This window comes from Barbatula barbatula (genome assembly GCF_947034865.1).
Source record: "Barbatula barbatula genome assembly, chromosome: 6".
Taxonomy (NCBI): Eukaryota; Metazoa; Chordata; class Actinopteri; order Cypriniformes; family Nemacheilidae; genus Barbatula; species Barbatula barbatula.
The window spans coordinates 25,817,835-25,839,233 of NC_136765.1; the positions used below are offsets into that span (position 1 = coordinate 25,817,835).

General features: G+C 39.0%; 2 protein-coding genes across 3 annotated transcripts; both read right to left on the bottom strand.

The window, feature by feature from the left end:
• Positions 1 to 5,739: 5,739 nt before the first annotated feature.
• On the bottom strand, positions 5,740 to 13,794 carry hao1 (hydroxyacid oxidase (glycolate oxidase) 1). 2 transcript variants are annotated; one of them, XR_013786837.1, is made up of 9 exons: positions 13,525 to 13,794; positions 11,667 to 11,818; positions 10,467 to 10,722; positions 9,394 to 9,569; positions 8,359 to 8,450; positions 7,365 to 7,523; positions 7,066 to 7,135; positions 6,803 to 6,950; positions 5,740 to 6,731 (listed from the first exon to the last, which is right to left on the bottom strand). XR_013786837.1 is itself a non-coding variant. In XM_079459222.1 (8 exons), exons 1-8 carry the CDS (start codon positions 13,659 to 13,661, stop codon positions 6,883 to 6,885), a joined length of 1,110 nt encoding a protein of 369 aa, XP_079315348.1. In that variant the 5' UTR covers positions 13,662 to 13,794; the 3' UTR covers positions 5,740 to 6,882. The 2 variants fall into 2 exon arrangements, 1 of the variants encoding a protein (XP_079315348.1); XM_079459222.1 differs by having other exon boundaries at positions 5,740 to 6,950.
• Positions 13,795 to 14,120: 326 nt separating this feature from the next.
• Positions 14,121 to 21,288, bottom strand: tmx4 (thioredoxin-related transmembrane protein 4). Its single transcript, XM_079459223.1, has 8 exons — positions 20,927 to 21,288; positions 20,377 to 20,492; positions 18,856 to 18,901; positions 18,627 to 18,755; positions 17,833 to 17,878; positions 17,602 to 17,703; positions 16,849 to 16,912; positions 14,121 to 15,759 (listed from the first exon to the last, which is right to left on the bottom strand). Exons 1-8 carry the CDS (start codon positions 21,100 to 21,102, stop codon positions 15,539 to 15,541), a joined length of 900 nt encoding a protein of 299 aa, XP_079315349.1. The 5' UTR covers positions 21,103 to 21,288; the 3' UTR covers positions 14,121 to 15,538.
• Between the last annotated feature and the right edge of the window lie 111 nt (positions 21,289 to 21,399).

Here is a 21,399-nt window from a genome sequence, read left to right on the forward strand (position 1 = left end):
ACTCGGAGTCGTGGTAGTAAAACACCACAACCACTGAAAAAAGAATTCAAGGTTCCACAATTTTCATGTCAACAGATGTGTGCGCTCTCTCTCTCTCTCTCTCTCTCTGGCCTCAACGTTTCTCTTGTTCTGAAAGTAAATTTAGTCGAACCGAACCCCCTCCCTGCGCTGTTATTAATCGGCCGCAGCTGTGAGTCGCATGTTTGAAAACACGTACTGTCACCAGGCCTGTGCAAAAATAAATGGATAATTTGGGGCAATTGTCACTGAGTGTTAAAAAGACGGAGTGTTTTCAAAACTTTCACCGCAATCATATTTCTTCACCTGGTACGACTTAAGCGCTCATTTGAAAAACTCACACGTTCTTACACGTAGAAAGAAAGAAAGAAAGCATTAAAACACTGTGTCTGATGAACAGAAAAGCTTTACAGGTTTATACAAAAATACTATTCTGTCATCATTTATTCTCTCTCGTTTGTAAATCTGTATGCGAGTCTTGCTTCAGTGGAACACAAATTAAGATATGTTGAGAAATGTCTGAGTGGTTTTGTGTTCATACAATGGAAGTCAATGGGGTTCAGTACTTTTCAACTTTCTTTCGTTTTCCGCAGAAGAAATTTAATTTAATGGGTGAGCATCCTTTTAAAGGCTGTGTTTGGAATAACGCAGTCCGTGGCAAAACTCTGTTTTGAAAAGTGGTGGGATCAAAACAATTAACTTTAATAAATTGTTTCTGTTACGTTGGGAATATTTATCATATATAGTGGGCGGTTCGTCCATTGCCTACTACGCTTTTTGACTCCAGCCCTCACAGTATGTCGTTCCCAACCTGGCATTTAGTGAAGGTCACTTGGCTATTGCATGCACTTGAAAAGCAGTTTATTCCAATGACTAAAAATGTCACTGGGGGTTACGCATTTTTGTGCTCGGACATTGGATGCACAAGCAAGTGTGGTGAACGCGGATGATGCGTGCATACATTTCGGAGTCTTCCGTAAAATTGACTTATGAGTGTGAGCAAAGGGAGTACTTGCATTTTTCACCACTTTTAGATGTTTATGCCCATACACACCTTCCGCAAGAATTTCTGAATTTCTTCGAAAATGTGGCGGGGACATGTCCCACCCGCAAATTACGCCAACAAGCGTAGTACTTTTGAACAGTTTTAGGAGTAAGAAGACCCCCCAAACCTATGAAATCACGACACACTCTGTTTTCTATCCCTCCCGTTTGTTTCTTCTGTCAGATGTTCTGACATTCATGTGGATGTGTGAGTTGTTTAAGTGTTAGTTTGAGATCAGCACATGACTACTGTGGGGAAGTATGATGGAGTAATGACTTGCACATTGATCTGGTTTTCCAGGTCATTAGTTACTGTGGCACAGGAAGGAACTGCCGTGTTCTGTTTGCTATATCGCCCAAGCCCCATCTTTTTAACTCGCTTGATTTTCCATCAACAGTTGGCCAGTAAAATTCTTCATCAGATGAGTTTGCTGAACTTTAATGAGGGTAGCTCAATGCCGGGTGGGTTTCTTTTGTGTTTAATGCGTGTTTGTTTAGTTCCACGTTGTGGCATTAATTTGGAAGGCATCGCATCCTGCAAAGATGTTTTCAGGAGAATAAGGAAAAGATGTTTGTACTGATGTGAAACATATGTTTTGTGTGCCATGATTTGTTTGTTTTTTACATTTGAACTCAATGATCGGACGGATGGTTTTCCGTGATGATAAGAAGCTAAATGTTGCCCTCTCCTGGATGTGTGAAATCAATCTCAAGTGCCTAGTGTTCCAGTAAGTATTTAGTTAGTATCTGGGCTTAAACCCAGTGAGCTGTCTATGACACTATCTACAGATCAGAATATCACAGAGATCTGAAAAAATATCCAAGGTGAGACTTAAAAAAAGAAATCCCACACACTGCAGCAATGAAAGACAACTGCAAGATAAAAAAATCGACTGTAAAATGGATGAAAATTGGCAACAGTTTCAACATATGACAAGTTTCTCAATGTGTGATTGTCTTGCACTTGATCTCATTGTGTGGGATTTATTTTGCATCCACCCTATCAACGCCTTAGAAACCACTCAGAAGATTCTGCTGGAAAACGTTCCTACTTTCAATTTGACATCCATTGAAATGCAGCCGGGAGAGAAGAAGTGTATTATGTCTGATTCCCTCCTCAGAGAGTTGATGGGCTTTTGTCCAGCTGAAAGATTCGCTGTCTAGACACACAGGTGCAGAATCTGTCTGGATTTTCCTGCGTTCAGGGATCTTCAGTCAGAATGACCGCAGTGAGACACACCCTGTCCCAAAGTGACTTCCCCCAACAGCCTTCAGTGTGGAAACAAGCGAAACTCAAGTCATAGATGCTGGGATGAAGCCAGAGGCCGTATTTCGGACAAAACACGCCTGCCAGATCACAACTCAACAAGTCACACACGTGTCAACCGAACACTAAAACACCCAACATAGGCAAAAAACTCTGCAGTATTGACTCAAATGAATGATACTGTAGTACTTTTTACTGTATTTTGTTAATGTACATTTACATTTAGTCATTTAGCGGACGCCTTTATCCAAAGCGACTTACAAAGAGTTCAGGGAGCAATAAGCGATATGTCATACAGAAGTAATTATACAATAGATGCTTATACAAAGTTAGTAGTTTAAACAAAAGCCAGACCACTACCTGTTGAGATAAGAGAGTTAGGGTTAGTGTACTTTTTTTCATTTGTCTCAAGTATTCACAGAAGAGATGGGTTTTAAGTCGTTTTTTGAAGGTTGTGAGAGATGTGATGCAAACATCAGTGACTTGAATCTGATACAGGCTTCAACCGGTAGCCAGTGTAGAGAGATGAGAAGGGGTGTCACATGAGCCCTTTTGGGCTGTTGAAAGATAAGGTGTGCTGCTGAGTTTTGAACCAGCTGAAGTGGTTTGATAGCCTTTGCAGAAAGACCAGCAAGGAGACCATTGCAGTAGTCCAACCTTGAGTTGACCAGGGCCTGGACAAGGAGTTGTGCCGCATGCTCAGTGAGACAGGGTCTAACCTTTCTAATGTTGAACATGGCATATCGACAGGATCGCGTTGACTTTGCAATGTGATCATTGCAGGACAGCTGTTCATCAAATGTAACTCTGAGGTTCCTGGCTGGTTTGGAAGGAGTGATTGTGGTATTGCCAAGTTGGACGGTGAGATTGTGTTGCACCGTGGGGTGTGCCGGAAAGTGGTTCTGTCTTTGCCGGGTTCAGCTGGAGGTGATGCTCTTTCTCCCAAGCTGATATGTCTTCTAGGCTGTTATGCGATCTGCTACAGTGGTATCATCTGGGTGAAACGAGATGTAGATCTGGGTGTCGTCAGCATAACAGTTATAATGAGAAGCCGTGTGCCCGTATGATGGATCCCAAGGATGTTGTGCAGACGGAAAAAAGCAGCGGTTCAAGCACCAATCCCTGAGGGACCCCAGTGATCATGTGGTGAGCAGTGTACAGCGGGCGCCTCCATGACACCCGGAAGGATCTGCCGGAGAGATAGGCTTTGAACCAGTGGAGAGGAGTGCAAGAGATTCTTAGAGATTTACGGGGTTGCCAGTCAGGGTTGTGAGTCAGTGGGGCGAAGTATGAGAGTTCAATATTTAAAGTGAGGGTAGTGTGTACCGAGGTCTGAGGTGCTGAGAATTGTTTGTTAATGGATGATGTTTTCTCAGTGAAAATTAGGGGGTGGCACAAGCTGGTCTGGAGGACAAAGGTTATCAAGACAGGATGTAAGTGTGGAGCAGTTACGGGTGTAGATGAGGTTAAGCCGGTTCCCTGATCTGTGAGTACCGGCTGTGGCGAATGTGCACTACAGTACTCTGTAGTATTGCCTACACTTTAAACATTTTTGCTGTAGTTATGCAGCTAGTTGCCAGTAACTTACTGTAGATTAATATTTATCCAATTTATTCTCAACAGTTTGTTCAAAGATAAATTAATATTAACATTAAGTATTCATCTTTACAGAAAAAAAAGATAAAATAACAGCCTCGTGCAAAGTATTCTGGGAACCAGAAATCCACATAAACCTTTTTACTTGTTGTTCAAATTTTGGTTCCTAGAATGCTCTTGAGGATCTGCACTGAGGTCTGATCTCTCTGCTTTAGTACGCATGGTTTGAGTGTTTGAACAAGTGCCTTCCTCTGGTCAGACAAAAGTGCCTCGTTAAGCAAAACCTCGCATAACTTTTATGGGCGATGTGGTCTTGATGCTATTTACAAACTCTCAAACAAATTGCAAGAACATCTGTGTGACTGTTTTAAAATGATATTCAGTGCAGCTCTGCAAGATCTCAACCCGGCTCTCTCAGATCATATCTGATCATTTCAAATACAAAACACATGATAAATATCTTTCACTAAACACAGTGTTCTTGACTTACATGGTTGTAACTAACTTATCTAACTTTAAGCGTAACTTTAATAACAGCATTAACTCATCCACTGCACTGTTACTTCAACAACTGCATTAACTCACCTATTGCACTGCAACTTTAACAGCTAGTGTCAATAATCTATGCACACTTAATCACTTGCACTATTGTTTAGTCTAAATTATTATCTGCTCATATCCACCTGTACGTTAATGTTCATAGTATATAGTCATCTGTATATACTGTTCATAGTATATACTTACTGTCATATTTTCATAGAACATACCTACTGTAAAAAAAATTAATAACTGTATAATATTTTATCAATATTGTATTCTGTATTTATTCTAACTGTATATCCTGCACTTGCTAACTGCACTTCTGGTTAGACCTAAACTACATTTCGTTACACTGTACTTGCATATGTGTAATGACAATAAAGTTGAATCTAATCTAATCTTGTGGCTGAAGGGATACAGCCATAGACATATATATATATATATTAACTAGATGCCTCAATGTCCACTGGATCATATGACGATGCTGCCGCCATATTGGTGAGGGTTGATAAAGTTGTACTCTACGTATGTCATAGACCAATTAAATGTGTTAAGAAATGAAACGTGATTGTGCTTTTAAAAGCAGCTCTCCCGTTGGGTTCAGTGGGCTTTTAGTGCACTGTTGCCCTCACTAATATGGCGGCGCCATTGACTTATCGCAGGAGCGTCTAGTTATTTATCATGTCTATGGAGCTACCTCCACTGGGCATGCCCATTTCACTACAGCATCATTTTTGACACGCTGACAACTGTTAATTACTTTCTTTTTATTATTGTTAGGTTAGGTTTAGTGTTGGTGTAGGCATTAGCTGATGCAGTTTTTTGTAATTCTATTGCAAGATTTTGCATCACTTCCAGGTGTAGCTGTATCCCTTCTAGCCACAACCGACTTGAAACCAACTGAAATATACTTTTCTAATGGCTGCTATTCAGTGCAATGGCATCGAGTGATTTGCATGCTCATCATCAAATTATATAATACGTCTTCAAACTCTCATGAACCGTGGGTTTGGTTTGATTCCAGTAGAAGTTCACTTTCCCGGCCTCTTCACAAAGTAGGCGGTTCAAACAAAGCGGAAGGTGCTAATGAACAGAACTCTGACAAAGTTTGTTTTCCTGTGGCCACTCAATGTGTATAATGGCTTCATTCAGGTCCTGTGGTTCAGCTGTGGAAAGAGCAAGTAAAGAAATCCCATGCCTTGTGTGTGACCTTTCTGAACCTCTCACAGACCTGTTTGCCTTTCGGGAGTATAAATATTCATGAGAGACACAACAGCAGAGAAATCTTTTTACTGTGATTATTGGTGAAAATACATCAAAGAATAACAAAGGCATGCTGTCATAAACAAATATCCTCCTGTTGAGCGTTTAACTTAACGGAAAAACACATTATAAATCATTTCTTCTTCATTTTTTTGTTGGTACTTTCAACATTTAGTTTTAAATAACAAATGAGAATTGTGTCCTCATTTACTTAAGTACCTGTCAACATTCCTCCCTCTAATATACTGAATATTGTGAATAAGCATAACGGAGCAGTTTGGACATCACATTGTCAGAATGTGAATATCCAGCTGTGTTTAACAAAAGTAACATCTGGATTTAGAAACATTATAATAATTATAGTAGCATTAAAACGTCACAAGTATCTGCTTCCATTAAAACGGCACCGTTCCATAACTTGAAGTGGGATTTATTGAATTTCCGAGAGCACGTGAAGGCAGTGTTTCTCTTGACGTACGCTGCGAACACATCTAAATACGTCCATGTAATCACGAAAGAAGGGCTTTTATATGTGCATCTAAATTCCAAGCTTTACATTTTGGAAAATTAGTGTCTCTGAATACGGTCGAAAAAAATGTATAACTTCCAGCATATCAAGTGATCATCCCAATGCCCTACTCCATTCAAAGAGTAAAGCTGATGTGTAAACTCTAGAGGCGATTGTGTCTCTTGATGCGTCCGTTTAAAATTCACTTGCAAAAAAGCAATAAAACAAGATTTTCTCTTAATTTGGAGCGACGTTTTGTATGTCACCTACCCGAAGGGCCCTTCCTAGGGCGATATAGCCCGTTTGGAACACACAGAAAGATGACGCCGCAAATTCATCAAACTTTATCGACGGGTGAAATACGACAGCTGGAAACATGACACAAACACTGAGGGAAAAGTCACAGAACTGGATTGGATTACTGAACACGACACGCTTCAAATAAACAGGAAGAATTACCGCCATCTTCCTCTGTAGGTCCGTGCAAACTAGAAACTGTGAAAATAAACACGTGCTTTAACTAATCCTTTTCCCACATGCATTTAATCACAATTGTACACAATTACCGAGTCTAAGAAGGTCAAGTCATCGCTGGGTTTATTTGAAAAACACGGTTGAAGCATTTGCAGCCATGCAGCAGTTTCTCTCAGATCTTTGAAACGAGCGGAGATCTCCTCACAAGAGATCCATCCACTTCTTTCAGTGAACGACATCCTGACAAACAGATTACTACTGTATTAAATATTTCACCCTAACTGTAAATGATAAATTAGGATTGTAAGTTATATTTCATGAAGGAAAATGCTGTGAAATGAAGGATTAATGTTACCTGTGAGGGCCAGCGCTCGGTGAAGTTCTTCTCTCAGTAACTCGAGCACATCACTGACACCTTTATCACCCTGAAGACACGATGAAGACATCACTCATTTTGTATTTGTAGTATGTTATGAGAACAACAAAGCATTGAAAGCATTGCGTTAGTATTTTCATACATAGATTTGTACGCAAACTCAACAGATATGTTTCTATCTACAAGTATCTCAGCGTAAGCTTTTTTCGATTAAAATGTGTTTTGTTGCTTAAAATCATGCAAAGTGTTTGAGTGAATCCGTGTTTTCTGTGTCTCACCTCACAGGCCAGCGCCCACAGGATGGGTCGACCTACAAACACAGCTTTGGCCCCCAGAGCCAGCGCCTTCAGCACGTCTGTACCCGTACGCACGCCTCCGTCCAGAAAGACCTCCACCTTCCCCTCCACCGCCTCCACGATCTCAGGCAAGACGTCAATCTGCGCACGCACACAGTTCATCTTGGAGTCGTGTTGTCATTTATGTGTTTAATGTAAGGTGTTTGTTTCCTAAAATATCTAAATAACTGACACAAATGAGACAATTCTTGAGTAATGTCGAATTTAAATGAGTGTGGATAGGTTTTGGAAAAAAATGATTGGAAATGTGTAGTTTACATTGAAATCTCAACTTTTGCTTGTGGACTTTTGTGCACAGCACAGAAAATGTGAGTCTTGTGCCATCTTTGTGTCTTTACCGCTGATTTATAATAGATAACTGCATCGCGCATGATGTCAGAATATTGATGCCATGTTGCTATTCTTACACGCATCATATTTCAATGAGAAAACACAATCACTGTGCTCAGTGGCGGACTGAGAGTAAAAAGTGGCCCTGGACTTCTTCAGCAGGAGCGGCCCACCTGTCAATGTAATGTGTTTAACATGACCATGATATGGTGTGACTAGACTTACAAACAAATATTGTTTTACATCAGCTATAAACATCATACATGTCTTCAAAAGTTAGCGTTTAGGATTTATAAATGGAGTGGCCTATGACTGTGCTGCTGAAAGAGTTGAAATCTGAAAACCGACAGATTTAGGAGAAGGTTTTGCTGTCAGTCAATGATGCGGACAGACATCAATACGGCCGAATTGCTGCTGTTCAGCGTTCTGTATGCACTCCAGTCATTTAGAGATCAGTTGAGTTAAAACCACATCTGTAATTTTCCCAAACCTTTGTTCGTTCTCCACATTGTGAAAGCAGCAGCTGTATTTCAAAGCGTCAGATATCAGGTTTAAAGAGAGCAGAAGATAGTTCAAAAAGACTTACGGTGGCTGGAACTCCATCGAGTTGTCTTGCTCCGTGGTTTGACACAAGTATTCCATCCACACCATATTTCACAGCTTCTCTGGCATCTTCAGCTGGAGAGACATTCACCACCAGAACACCGTGACTTTCAGAGCCGTTTCACATTTTCTCACTCTATAGTCGATTTGAGATGTGATTTAAAGCCATGAATCCACAAAACAAAACTTTGAGGAAACCCATCGAGATCAGGCATAAATGTTCGAGCTGCTTTTATTTAAAGAATCTGTCAGTTCTATAGAGATGGAGTTTATCTCAGGACACAATAACAACAGCGCTGTTTCTAGACAAGATTAACCTCAGGGCTGAGGGTCTGACCGCTCCTTCCTCCCGAGAGATAAATGACACTTTATCTTTCACTTATCACCCTGATGACAGATGCTTCAGACGTCCACTTTGTTTTCATTACATTATGCAAATGTGTCGTTCTGTATCAGGAGAAACATTCCTGGATAGACGTGAACACCAGAGAGAAAACAGATCCAGTGAAATCAGACTTCAGTCCGTCATCTGGTGTCTCTTTATCAAAAAGATTTCATTTTTGAGTCTGTTTTTTGCATTCGCTTTCATTTTCTGTTGATATTGTTAATTTATTCATTCGTTTTATATTGCTTTATTAAGTTTATTTTTTTATATATATTTTAATTTATATTTTATATGATTTATTTTTATACTTTCTATTTTAATTTGATGTTTCAGTTTGGTTTTTATTTATTTTCAGTTAATGTTAATGTCTCAACTTAAACATATTTTAAAACATTTTAAATTTTTATTTAATTAGGGTTCTAAGATAATATTTAGGTCTATATTTTAAATGGTTTCAATGAATAGATATGTTTTGAGAGTTTTAGTTAGCTATACTAACAGCACATTTATAGTCCGATACAATGTTCTGTAGAATAAGAACCTGTTTTGGATTACTACACATGACATTATGATGCTGTTTGGTCGTCATCAACAGGTGCAGCAGTCACAGTCTCATCCCAAAAGATCTCTCACCTCTCAAAATCCCTTTGAGCACCACAGACAGAGAGGTGATGGTCTTGAGCCAAGCGATGTCGTCCCATTTCACTGTGGGATCTATAGACTGCGCCACGTAGACCGCCAGGCCGCTGTCCTCACCGTAACCCTCTTTAGAGGAGAACGCTAAATCAGCCGAGTCGAAGTTGGCCATTCTGGGGAAAAAAGAAAGTGCAAAATAGAATTAGTCCTGTGAGTGTTGTTTTTGGTCAGTGTGTGAAAGCTAAGTCGGGGTTTGATCCAAACACCGCAGGTCAAACTCAATGGCACCTTGTTGCCGCCGGTGGGCTTTGATCTGTAAGGCCGAGCTGAAGTTGTCCAGGAGGGGTGACGTGAAGTTCACCACGCGTGAAAATAAAGCACTTTTTTAGGTTTCCGATTGCCGTAATTCACCTGGTGGGACGGGCTTTCATGATTTAATAGTTGTGATGCTGTTGGCGTATCTACTGAAGCGCTGATAGCTGAATGTTTCCTCACATTAAACGGGTGACGTTGAGTGAAGTTAATCCACACGAGCTGTGTGATCTACTGTACACATTAATACATAAAGATCTTTAGTGTTTCACTTTCAACAAATCAAATAAGAATAGTTGTAGGTTTTATCACTCAATATATCTTGATTGTTTTAATGAAAAGTAATGTTTATAATGTCACTATTGAAGTTGGGATGTATTCAACGCATTAATGGATGTCAACTGTCCATAAAGAATCACCAATACCTCAGGATCTTTGCTATGGCATTGCTATACAGTTGTGGTTTGCTGTTAATATGGTTGCTAAGGTGTTCTGGTGGTTGCTATGCAGTTGCTATATTCCTTTGAGTGGATTGTGTTGTGTTGCTATGTGGTTGCTAAGGCGTTCTGGGGATGGTAGGCAATGTTAGGTGGTTGCTATGCAGTTGCTAGGTTTTCTGAAAAGTTATCAATTGAAAAAAGATAAAATATAACAATCAGACCTGTCTCTAGATATTCTAGAATGAACTCTGTGCTCATGAGCACACACACACATACACACACGGTCTGTGCGTCACGTGTGCCTGTTTCAGCATTTACCTCAAATGAGAGGGCAGCTTAAATCGGTTGCGCACGTCATCGCGTCTCCTGCCAAGATAAGGTGTGTCCACAGTGACAAAGATACCCTTATACCCGGCGTCTTCAGCCCTCCTGACCAGAGACTGAGTCAGCGTTCGGTCTTTATAAATGTACAGCTGCATCCAGCGCACGCCTCCGGGTGCCGCCTCTGCCACTTCCTCTATGGTGGAGGTGGACCACGAGCTCAACATCATCCCTGTGTCACACGACACACAGCCTACACACACAGAGACAGACGGACACAACTGACTGAAGAGTGCTGTGGTGTTAGTGGTTTGGTGGTTTGTCTATGAGCCGTCACCGGTGTGGGACAATATATAAAGTCAAATTCTCTCCTCTTGTGCAAACCTGCTGCATTCTCATCGTGCATTAACACAAACCCTCGTCTTCTGTGTTTGCATGTGGTTCTCGGTCGGGTCATAGCTGAACCACGGTTTAAAGACCTTTTAAAGACCTTTAACATCACTGAATCTTTATTCAAAATAGACATATGGGAATTTTAAATCATCCAAATATTGTACAATTTAAGTAAAATTTCAAATATATTAAAGAGCAAACCCATCGGCTGCAAACCATGCAGTTCTAACTCAGTATTTGTGTCTTGTTTTCTAATACAAATATACTCTAGTAAAGAGCCACGGTATGATGTTAAAGGGTCAGTTCATCCAAAAACAAATGAATTCTGTAATGATTTACTCGCCTTCAAGTCAATTTGATTTGATGAACACAGAGAAAGATATTTGGAAGAATGCTTATAACCAGACAGATCATGGACCCCATTGACTTGCCATTTTCCCCATTGAAAAGACGCTTTATGAACGTCTTTGTTCTGTTGCACACAAAAGAAGATATTTTGAAGGACGTAGGACATCAAACTGTTCCGTCTGGTTTTGTCAAGCAAAATGATGTAAATGAAGAGAGTTTAAGCTTAAAACAAGAATAAATATCTACCAGTGGGCAGAGACCAATAGTCAGTCTTAAGTTATATTGCTTCTCAAGTCAATGTGTTGATTTAAACATATAAAGCTTTGAGTTTATTTGCAGAAAGGAAGTTTTTGGTGTGTGTGTAAAGGGGTTTCTGTAGAAGACATACAGCTCCACCATGTGGTTGTTTGAGTGTAATAAAGAGCAGATGTGATATGATGTGATGTGATGTCTGACCTCTCGCCGTGGCCATTTCTCCATCAGGATGAGACATCTTCTGCATGGCCGTAGCTGCCACACAGATGGGCATACTGACTCTCTGACCCAAAACAGTAGTGGACATGTCCACCGAGGACACATCTCTGAGAACACGAGGGTAAATACGCCACCTACAGAACACAGCAGAGAGACACACAGAAACTGATGCTTTATAGTTAATGTCCTGGACTGTAGAGATGTGTGGGGTAAGGAGGAACACGCTGTTTATTCATAAGATATGATATGAAATATTAAGTAAATACAATAGAATGTAAGGTTAAAAAAGAAATCATCTTTCATTATATGTTTGAATCTTAATAGTTTTGACAGCTTTTAAAGAAATATGACAACTGCAGAAAGTGCTCTATGAACTCGAGAAGTGTGTATGTGTGACAACTAGCCCCGGCCTCTCTTACTCATTGAAACGATGTTTCTCCATACAGTAAATGTTAATGTATGTTTTTAGCACAGTGTTTTTAATGTTATGACTCATGGCGTTGGCTGACCGTAACTTTTGTAAATGAATGTCTATAACCTGAAATGACGTCACATTTGCACATAAATAAATGTATATGTATGAGTAATTTAACATTATTCATCAGGATCATTTTCTACTTCTACTGGCTTGTTTTTGGGTCGCTTGGGTTCATCCACACACCCACACAAATGCTCAAGGCCAAGAAAAACACACATAATTATAACTCGCCATAACTGACCCTGTATAACCCAGAGAGAGAGAGAGAGAGAGAGAGACTAAAATGAGGTTAAAACGTATATAGAAAAGTGTCCTTCTTGTCACTTTAGTGATGCTGATGTGAAACTGACGCCATTAAGTGTTTGATATCGTTTATTTTATGACTAATTCTGGTGCATTTCTCACACACACTTTTCCATAAAGAAACTGTAAAGTCTCTGGAGATTGATGAATATCAGCAGGCCGGGGCTAGTTGTCACACACGCTGTGTCTCTATAACTGTACTGTTTTGATAAATTAAGCTTATATTAATATTGAAATTAAAATAATTAGTTAAATATTCTATTATAATCATACTTTTTGTAGTTCCTGCTGGGTAAACAAGTAAACACTGTGAAGTAATGTATGTACATTTAACTAACTATACTGAAGGAACATTTTAACTGAAAGGTTTCTAAATGTTATAGTTATAAATGGTACAGATATGGTTTTCCTGTATCTCAGTGGTAAGAGCATTGTGTTAACAGCACAAGGTTGTGTGTTGGATCTCAGGGGATTGCAGATACCTGTGTATAAATGTAAAGGATAATGGTATGTAAGTCACTTTGGATAAAAGCGTCTGCCAAATGCATAAATGTAAATGAATGTTAAACCGGTTATACTTAACAATAAGGTTATATTGCATGAACAAACAAAGTTAAGATGAAAAATATAGTTTTGATGTTAATCACAGTTGTTCATGTTAGTTTACTGTACATTTGCTCATGTAAATAGCTACAATGTTTGATATTCATTCAAATGTGAAGAAAAGGTGAAATTAACATACAACCCTATTGTAAAGTCTTACCATTACACCCACGTTGAGTATAGTTTTTGTGCATATTTATTATGTTATGCAAGTTTAAGTTCAATGTTAGCAGTGCACAATGTTGTGGGTTTCATTCCCAGCAAACTTACATGACAAAACACTAATACATTTCAAATAAATTAAATCATTAATTCTAATTCATATTTTGTTTTGTAAAATAGAGATGTAAACTGAGCAAATTTGTCCGTTGTAAATGAGCTTTTTTTACTGTGCTGCTAGATCATTTAAAGCTGAATTTGAATCTGCTTTATTAGAATGTGTGTGTTGTCACATACCTCGAGAAGGCTGATATATTATCACGTAGAGTTTGCTGCTCATCCGCTCCTGATGAATAATAGTCAAAGACCGACTTTGGTAAAAGTTTTTTGGCCTGAAGCTCATAATCACTTACACACACAAGCTTGTCAGACATTTTCAACTAATGTTCCTCTAAAACAACGTCTGTCTTTCAGATTTCACAAGGATCACAGAGAGAGATTTCTATTAATAATTAACTCTATGAAGTTTTTAAACTAATGTTTATCTGGCCACGGGTCTTTGCCCCTGGTTTCTGCTTGTGTACGGGTCTTATATGTGAACCAATGTACACAGAGGAAAAATCTATTCAGTCAATAAACTTAAAACGTTTCATCCCCACAATCAAGATTAAATGAAAATTGTTACAAATAATGATGATAACATGACTATTAGAAAGCCGTGATCTTTGATCATAGCCTAAACTTAAATTGCGTAATGTGTTTCGTGCTATATGGAACTAAATGACATTTACAAATCTTGTGGTTTGTTAAGAGGTGAAATATTACTAAGCGCTCAGACTTTCAAATCAAATGTTTCATTAAAACTATTGTATGAACGAGAAAAGTTAACTATTGAGTGTGAATGTTTATTTTGCACTTGTATACAATATATGTATATATAATGTATATATGTATATCAGCACTGGTCTGTAAAGTGGCAGGGATTTTACATTAAAGATTAAACTGAATAAAAGAATTGGCGGTTGGTAGTCACAAAAACTCCATATCAGAGCATCCCAGTTTTAGATTTGTTCTTTGTTTGTGTTTTGTTTTATTCTGTATTATATTACTGCATTAACATCAAGTATTTAAAACACTTACTGTAGTCTCAAGTAAAACCGTTTAATGAACATCAAACAACCAGCAATAACAAACCATATACAATTTACAATCTGAAATTCTCTGTCATACAATACACTGAGGTTATTGGCAATAGGTGTTTTGGTACAGAATACAACTGAGAACAGACACAGAAACTGAGAAGGATTGTGCTGGTGTGTTTCTGTGCTGCCTCATATCTAGCAAACTCACAATATGTTCATCAGGCAAACATTTATTTGCTACACAAAGTTTCAACAGTCTGTCAATAGTATCAAAATTAAAGGCAATTGAGCCGTCAAAGAGTGCATTCACTTCAATACTGAAGACGCCGTCAAAGTTCTGTTCTTGCAATCAAACTAATTTGCAATCGCTGGAATAAATGACATGAATGTGTTTAAAGTGTTGAGAAGCGCTTGTCCTGAGAGCTCATATGTAAAACACTTGTTCTGTAACACACTGTACATACAGTTTAATATTCATTACCATTATGCATCGTGACAGCAGATACTGTAGGAACGCTGGATTACAAATGCAGGAATTGAGTCGTACGACAGGAACGTCAAACATGAAAACGACCATTGACACCAAATACAGAACAACGTGAAAGGAACGTCAGACGAATCTCACAAAATATGCCAAGAACCTTAACATGTTAAGAGAAACCAAGCAAGTTGAATTTTGTGTTAAGAAAAGTCTTTTGGCAATATAATGAAAATCAGGCACCTCCATTCTGAGTTTTTCTTATTCTGGGAAATGCGTTTTTTCTATTCCATTATAGTATAAAAACTACTTAATCACTGTAAACAGTATTTTTTATATTAAAACATTTGTATAAATTAAAGGCAGCACAAAAAGAATCGCTAAATGATGTGAGGAGGATGTTTCGTGAGATTCACCCTACACTGTAAACATGCTTTCAATATGACAACAGCATTTAAAAGAGGTGCAAATTCATCCACATATTCCGCAGTTAAACAAAATATAAAATCATCACATGACCATGGTGTTTGGCATCAGACCTCTGGCAATAAATGTAAGCAACACACAGTAAAACTATCTGGACCGCAGTGAAGCAGGAAAAGCATCAAATGGACAAACGAATAGCTGGCATCGCCTTGTTTATTCTGTAGATATGGACATTTCTTCTTTGTTTTGGTGTAAACAGCGGTCATTATGTCTCCTCTGAAGGGGGTGAACCCTGCGGTTTGCGTTTTCTCACCGAGCTCTCTGCTGCCCCCTCTGGTGGAGAGCGGCCACTGCCACTGACCGCTGTGTCTGATGAAGGAGCCTCATCTTCAGTGGATTCTTCACCAGACACTCTCTCACTTTCATTATCAGATGTGTGTTTCTCCTCCGCTTCCTCCTCTGACACCTCCTCCCTCATAATCACAACTGCAAAGACACAAAGATCGAAAAAACACAACTTATTAAAGCTCGAGTCAGTCAGTACTGCAATAAAACCCACGTTATAACGATACAACATACTTCTCTTGTGAACATACGGTATATTTGTTTTGTAAAGTGCAAACATCGAAGAAAGTCTTAAATCGAGATACATTTACTTGACAAGAACGGTGACTTAAGATATTAAGGAAATCAAATATAATTATCAAAATATAAGTTTAGGCTAATAATTAAAATGCAAATTTGCCAATGGGTTAAGACAACAAAGTTAAATTAAGTACTTATATATATATATTTTTTTTTTGCCTTATGTTATCTTCTGTAAACTAGTATTTTTCTTAAGTCGCTTTGCTTCTTGAGTTAATGTATTCATTTATGTTCTTTATTTAAGACAAAAAACGTCGCAACATTTGCAGGTTCTTTAGTCCCAGATAATAAACTAATAACACACGGTAACCAGGATGCAGCAAATCATTTGGACAGTTTTTTGACAAATTAACTCTTTTAATAACATATATGACATTATATTTACAAATGATTAAAGCAAATTGCTTGTTCATGACATTGGAACGTCGTTTCTTACTTTTTCCTTGCAGAAGGTTTGCATTCAGTAAAAATTTGCATTTCATGTCCAGTTTTTATCTCATGTGGCCAGTAGTCGTGTAATAAGCGGGAAATTAATATAATATACAAGCAACCGTCTGTTATCATGAAATAATCCCCTTCAGTGAGACGACACAAGACCCTCCGCTTCACGTGGAGCCCTGAACACAATGTCCAGGCTTATTTCTGCGAGAACAACCAGCTCCATTATCCCTTACGCACATAATGAGTAAGAATAAAGAACTGTAAATATCTCGAGTCATTCAGAAGGTAGTTCAATGATATCTGTTGGGTGGTATCAACATTTCATGTGGGGCATTACAGCTCCTTAAAGTCTTGAAGAGATGTTTTCAGTGAGTGGGAATCTTATATAATAATCGTGTCCTGGGGGTTTGGCTGGTCGGTGTAATGTGAGATTTAGAACATCTAATGTTTCATGACTTCAGTGTGTTAGTGTTTATATGTTTTTCTTACCCGTTTTGTCATCTTTGTGCTTTAGTCTGGATGGCCAAATGCAGTCAGCGATCAGTACCAGGATCTAACAGAGATATAGAACATTAGTTCAATTCAATGTTATTTATATAGCGCTTTTCAAAATGTGCATTGTAGCAGCTTTACAGGAGAAAAACGGATTAAAGGTCAAACACAGCACAGTATGTGGTGTTTATAGAACAAGCAAGATCATTCTAATAAATAATATCCCAAACTCCAATGGTCAATGAATGGAGGAAAAAAACTGACTCAGCCGGGGGGACCAGATCTCCTCTGACATGTCACAGCTGCACTCACTGACTTTGATTAAAAGTAACATAGTTAATATTTATGAATAATAGGATTATAATTATTAGTCACAATTAAAATATTACAATTATTCGTTTTGATTTAGGAAATTTCATTTGTTGAAACTGCAAGTTAGTCTGTTAGTTCACTTTGAAAAGTTTGATTTCACTGATTTGACTTTATGTGAGAATCGCCCACTGTACCCTCACAAGAGCCGCTGTTACACAACTCACGGTTGTATAATGTAGCAGCTTCTTTCTTTCAAAAAACATTATATAATTCATCCTGTTCCTGCTGCATATCATCATGAGTCTCTTCACATGATCCGCTTCACGAAAGCTCAAGAGTACTTCTCTCTCTGTACCTCCAGAACTGTCGACCAACCACAGAATTATGCGTAACAATAAATAATACAGTCGAGTGAAGAAATTATGTTTCCTGACTTACCAGACCCAAAATCAGACCCATAAAGAGTGTGATGATGGCAAACATCACATATGACCCCCACGAGGGAATCCCCAAAGTGTTGGTCAGATACGTGTGGAATTGCTGCGTTAAACAGAGAAAGAGATTTTTTTTCTTCAATCAGATCAGCATGGATTTATCATGTTTTTTTATATTAGACAAAGCTATAGAACATTCTATTTGATTGATAGATTACGAGTAAATAGTTCTTACTCTGATCCAGACTGACAGGCGGAACAAATGAGCCGTTCCTGACATTCTGAAAAAAAAACCCAAAACATTATGTATAATATTTAACTTAAACAGTTTTTGATTGCCGACATGACCGTTTCATAGGACGCATGCGCGCCTGACCCCCAGTTAACTTCCGGTTTGTGTTTGGCTTGTGTCTAATAATATAACTATTTATATTTTATTTCATTTCTGTTTATATTAATTTGTTATTATTATTTTATTATTGTATTGAATAAAATATTTGATGAAACAAGGATTTGTTGTATGTTCATGTTCATTTGATTAATTAAACAATTTGTTGAATGGGTCCTGTAGTTGGGTCGCGTTTAAAGAAACCGTACGGTCCACTGACATCTAGAGGTTGAACTTGGTATCACAGTTTAAAGTCATAATATTGGAGAGACAAGTTTAGCCAAGTAACGCTTCATCTCGGTTTCTTTATTGTTATCAGAATAATCTACAGGCGCTCTATTGTGTGTGAATGTGTAGCGGAAGTTCAGTCTGGGTCACAAAAGTGTGCATGCGCAGTAACGGTTGTTTATGTTGTTAAGATGAAACTTCTATACTTTGATAACTGAAAAAATACAGTACTTACATGGATTTTTCACATTACAGGGGGCTTTTGTTTGATAAGTGAAATATAATTTCTTTCTTTTGATTTTGGGATGTGTTCTTCACTGCTTTCAGAAATCATTCTGCCAACATGTATCTTACTATTTAAGGAAATGATATCAGACAGCATGGATATCTATAATAAAATACATGATATTTACAGCAGAGAAGACGGTGACCTCCATCCTGGCAAAGGTTCAACAGACGCCCACTTTCTGTCCACAACATATGCCTGAAGATCCTCGATGGTCCGTGATGAAACATACCTCCGGAAATGTCCATCTTTAGCACTGCAAATGGGTAATGTGCAACATATAATTCCTCTGCATCATACACATTATATAAGAAACTTTTTGATACTAAACAGTGATTCTGTACAGAAAGACTTACTGAAAGATAGTGGGCAGTGTGGTAACCAAAAACCTCCCACTCAAACCTGCAACACAAGAAAAATATGATGATGATACACAGCACATCCTACACCGGCCCCTCGGCATGAGAATGCTGTAAGCTGAGAGTAAACCCTGTTGAAAATAACAACATATGCTGCTCAGGACCAGTTTAAACCAGCTCAGGACCACCTTAAACCAGCACATGACCAGCTAAAACCAGCTTGAACCAGCTCATGACCAGTTTAAACCAGCTCAGGACCACCTTAAACCAGCACATGACCAGCTCATGACCAGTTTAAACCAGCTCAGAACCACCTTAAACCAGCACATGACCAGCTAAAACCAGCTTGAACCAGCTCATGACCAGTTTAAACCAGCTCAGGACCACCTTAAACCAGCACATGACCAGCTCATGACCAGTTTAAACCAGCTCAGAACCACCTTAAACCAGCACATGACCAGCTAAAACCAGCTCATGATGACCAGTTTAAACCAGCTCAGGACCACCTTAAACCAGCACATGACCAGCTCATGACCAGTTTAAACCAGCTCAGAACCACCTTAAACCAGCACATGACCAGCTAAAACCAGCTAAGGACCAGCTTGAACCAGCTCACGACCAGTTTAAACCAGCTCAGAACCAGCTACTATGCTTTGAAACCTACCTAACCAGCATATGCTGTTATTTTTAACAGGGAAGTCTGACAGCAAGAGGAGTTTTCACCCCAACAGCTTTCCAAAGAAAAACTCCACATTGCGTCATCTAAAAGGTCCTGGCCTTGAAAACACTTTAAAACTTGACATGAAAGGCAAAGATTTCACAGACGCTCACTGCAGGAGGCCCCTGAGCTTGAGGTTCGACCCTTTGCACTGGCCCATAACACCATAGCAACCATCCAGAACACCATAGCAACCACACACAGGACCACACACTTAAGCATTGCAGCAGTGAGTTTTGCAAAAGTAAAGTCCCCACTGTAATATATTGAATTAATGTCACATGACAACCTTAAAAAAACCTTGACTCATGGCAACACTTCAGTGCTGTTCAGTTCAGTTTAGGACACAAAAGCATCTTGTGTTACAGGTTTCAAACAACATGAGGGGGAATAACGCAGAATCATTTCTCTGATCATATTCTTGACACGACCGTTTCCAGTACACATATTAAAGACGACATCAGTAAAATCATTTGAAAGAATATAAGAGGCGATTGCAAAGAATTGTATAGAAATGATGAAGGAATTTTCATTCTTGGATTAACTTTAACAGAACCACACACACACAGCAACTTCACACGTGTTTCTTTATCACGGCTGTTTCTTTTATCGGCTGAAAACGTAATAACTCAACAAGCCAAACAATCTGAGGTCTCAGGGCGTGTTATTTAGTTGAGTTATTTATACTGTTAGCGAAATATTAAATGAGCCACACTGTGATGATGTAAGATGTCGGTCATAACACTCAACCTACAGCAATATTAAAGCAACATTATAAACATCAGCAGGAATAATCAAACCTGGTTGCTGTGTGACGTCGACTCTGCCCACTGTTATACCCAAACTTTCACTTTTTCTGCCAAGATTCTCCCAGTCTGTCTGTAGATGCTGACACGCCGGGCACCAGGGAGCATAACTGGAATAAAGCAACACCAATACACACATGATCACACACACATATATATATATACATACATACATCACAAGACATCAGTCTCAGTGAATGCAGTGGGCGTTAACCACACACACTCCCAGTGTCGGCCATTACACACACAATCATCTTCTGAATATCAATAAATCTTACAATGATTGAACATCTGTAAAGATCTGAAAACCTTGAAGAAATACGTGTAATCTTGACGCACACTTCCGCTCGTCACACACAGGACTTTGGTACAGTACAGTACAGTACAGAGTGTTGTTGTCGTTACACTGTATTTCACGATCACGTCAGTGATACATTGTTGCTTTAGTTTAAAGCGCGTGAAACAACGCGACGCGGCGCATCAAAGCGTCGTTAAATCACACGATTGACACGTCACAATCCTTCACCACATATGACATACGTACAACTGAATAATCCATTCTCCCTCCAGAATCTGCGTCCAGTTGCCATCGGCCACGACCGCGACACGATCGCCGTCGGCGTGCGCGTTCACACGACACACATGCAGCAGGGACAGAGCAAAGATCCAGCGGGAAATGCTGCGATATTTCTGCACGTCAAAGCGCCTCAGTCCCGCCATATTGAGTCCGGAACTCACGATTCAAAACAAGCAGGAAATACAAGAGCAGCAGCTGCAGCAGCCCCAGCGGAACTACACACATATACACACATTTAAACTTCATTTAGTGTCATCAAACACAAATGCCGAGCACACTACGAGTTCATTCATCATGTATCACGTGGTGATGAGCTTAAAGAGTATAACCTTCTTTCACGCGTGTCTGATGTCCTGCACAGGTGTTCTGTTATTCAATAGTGTGGAGGACTTCATAACGTTACACTTCTGACTGTATATCTGAGAACCACACAGAAACAT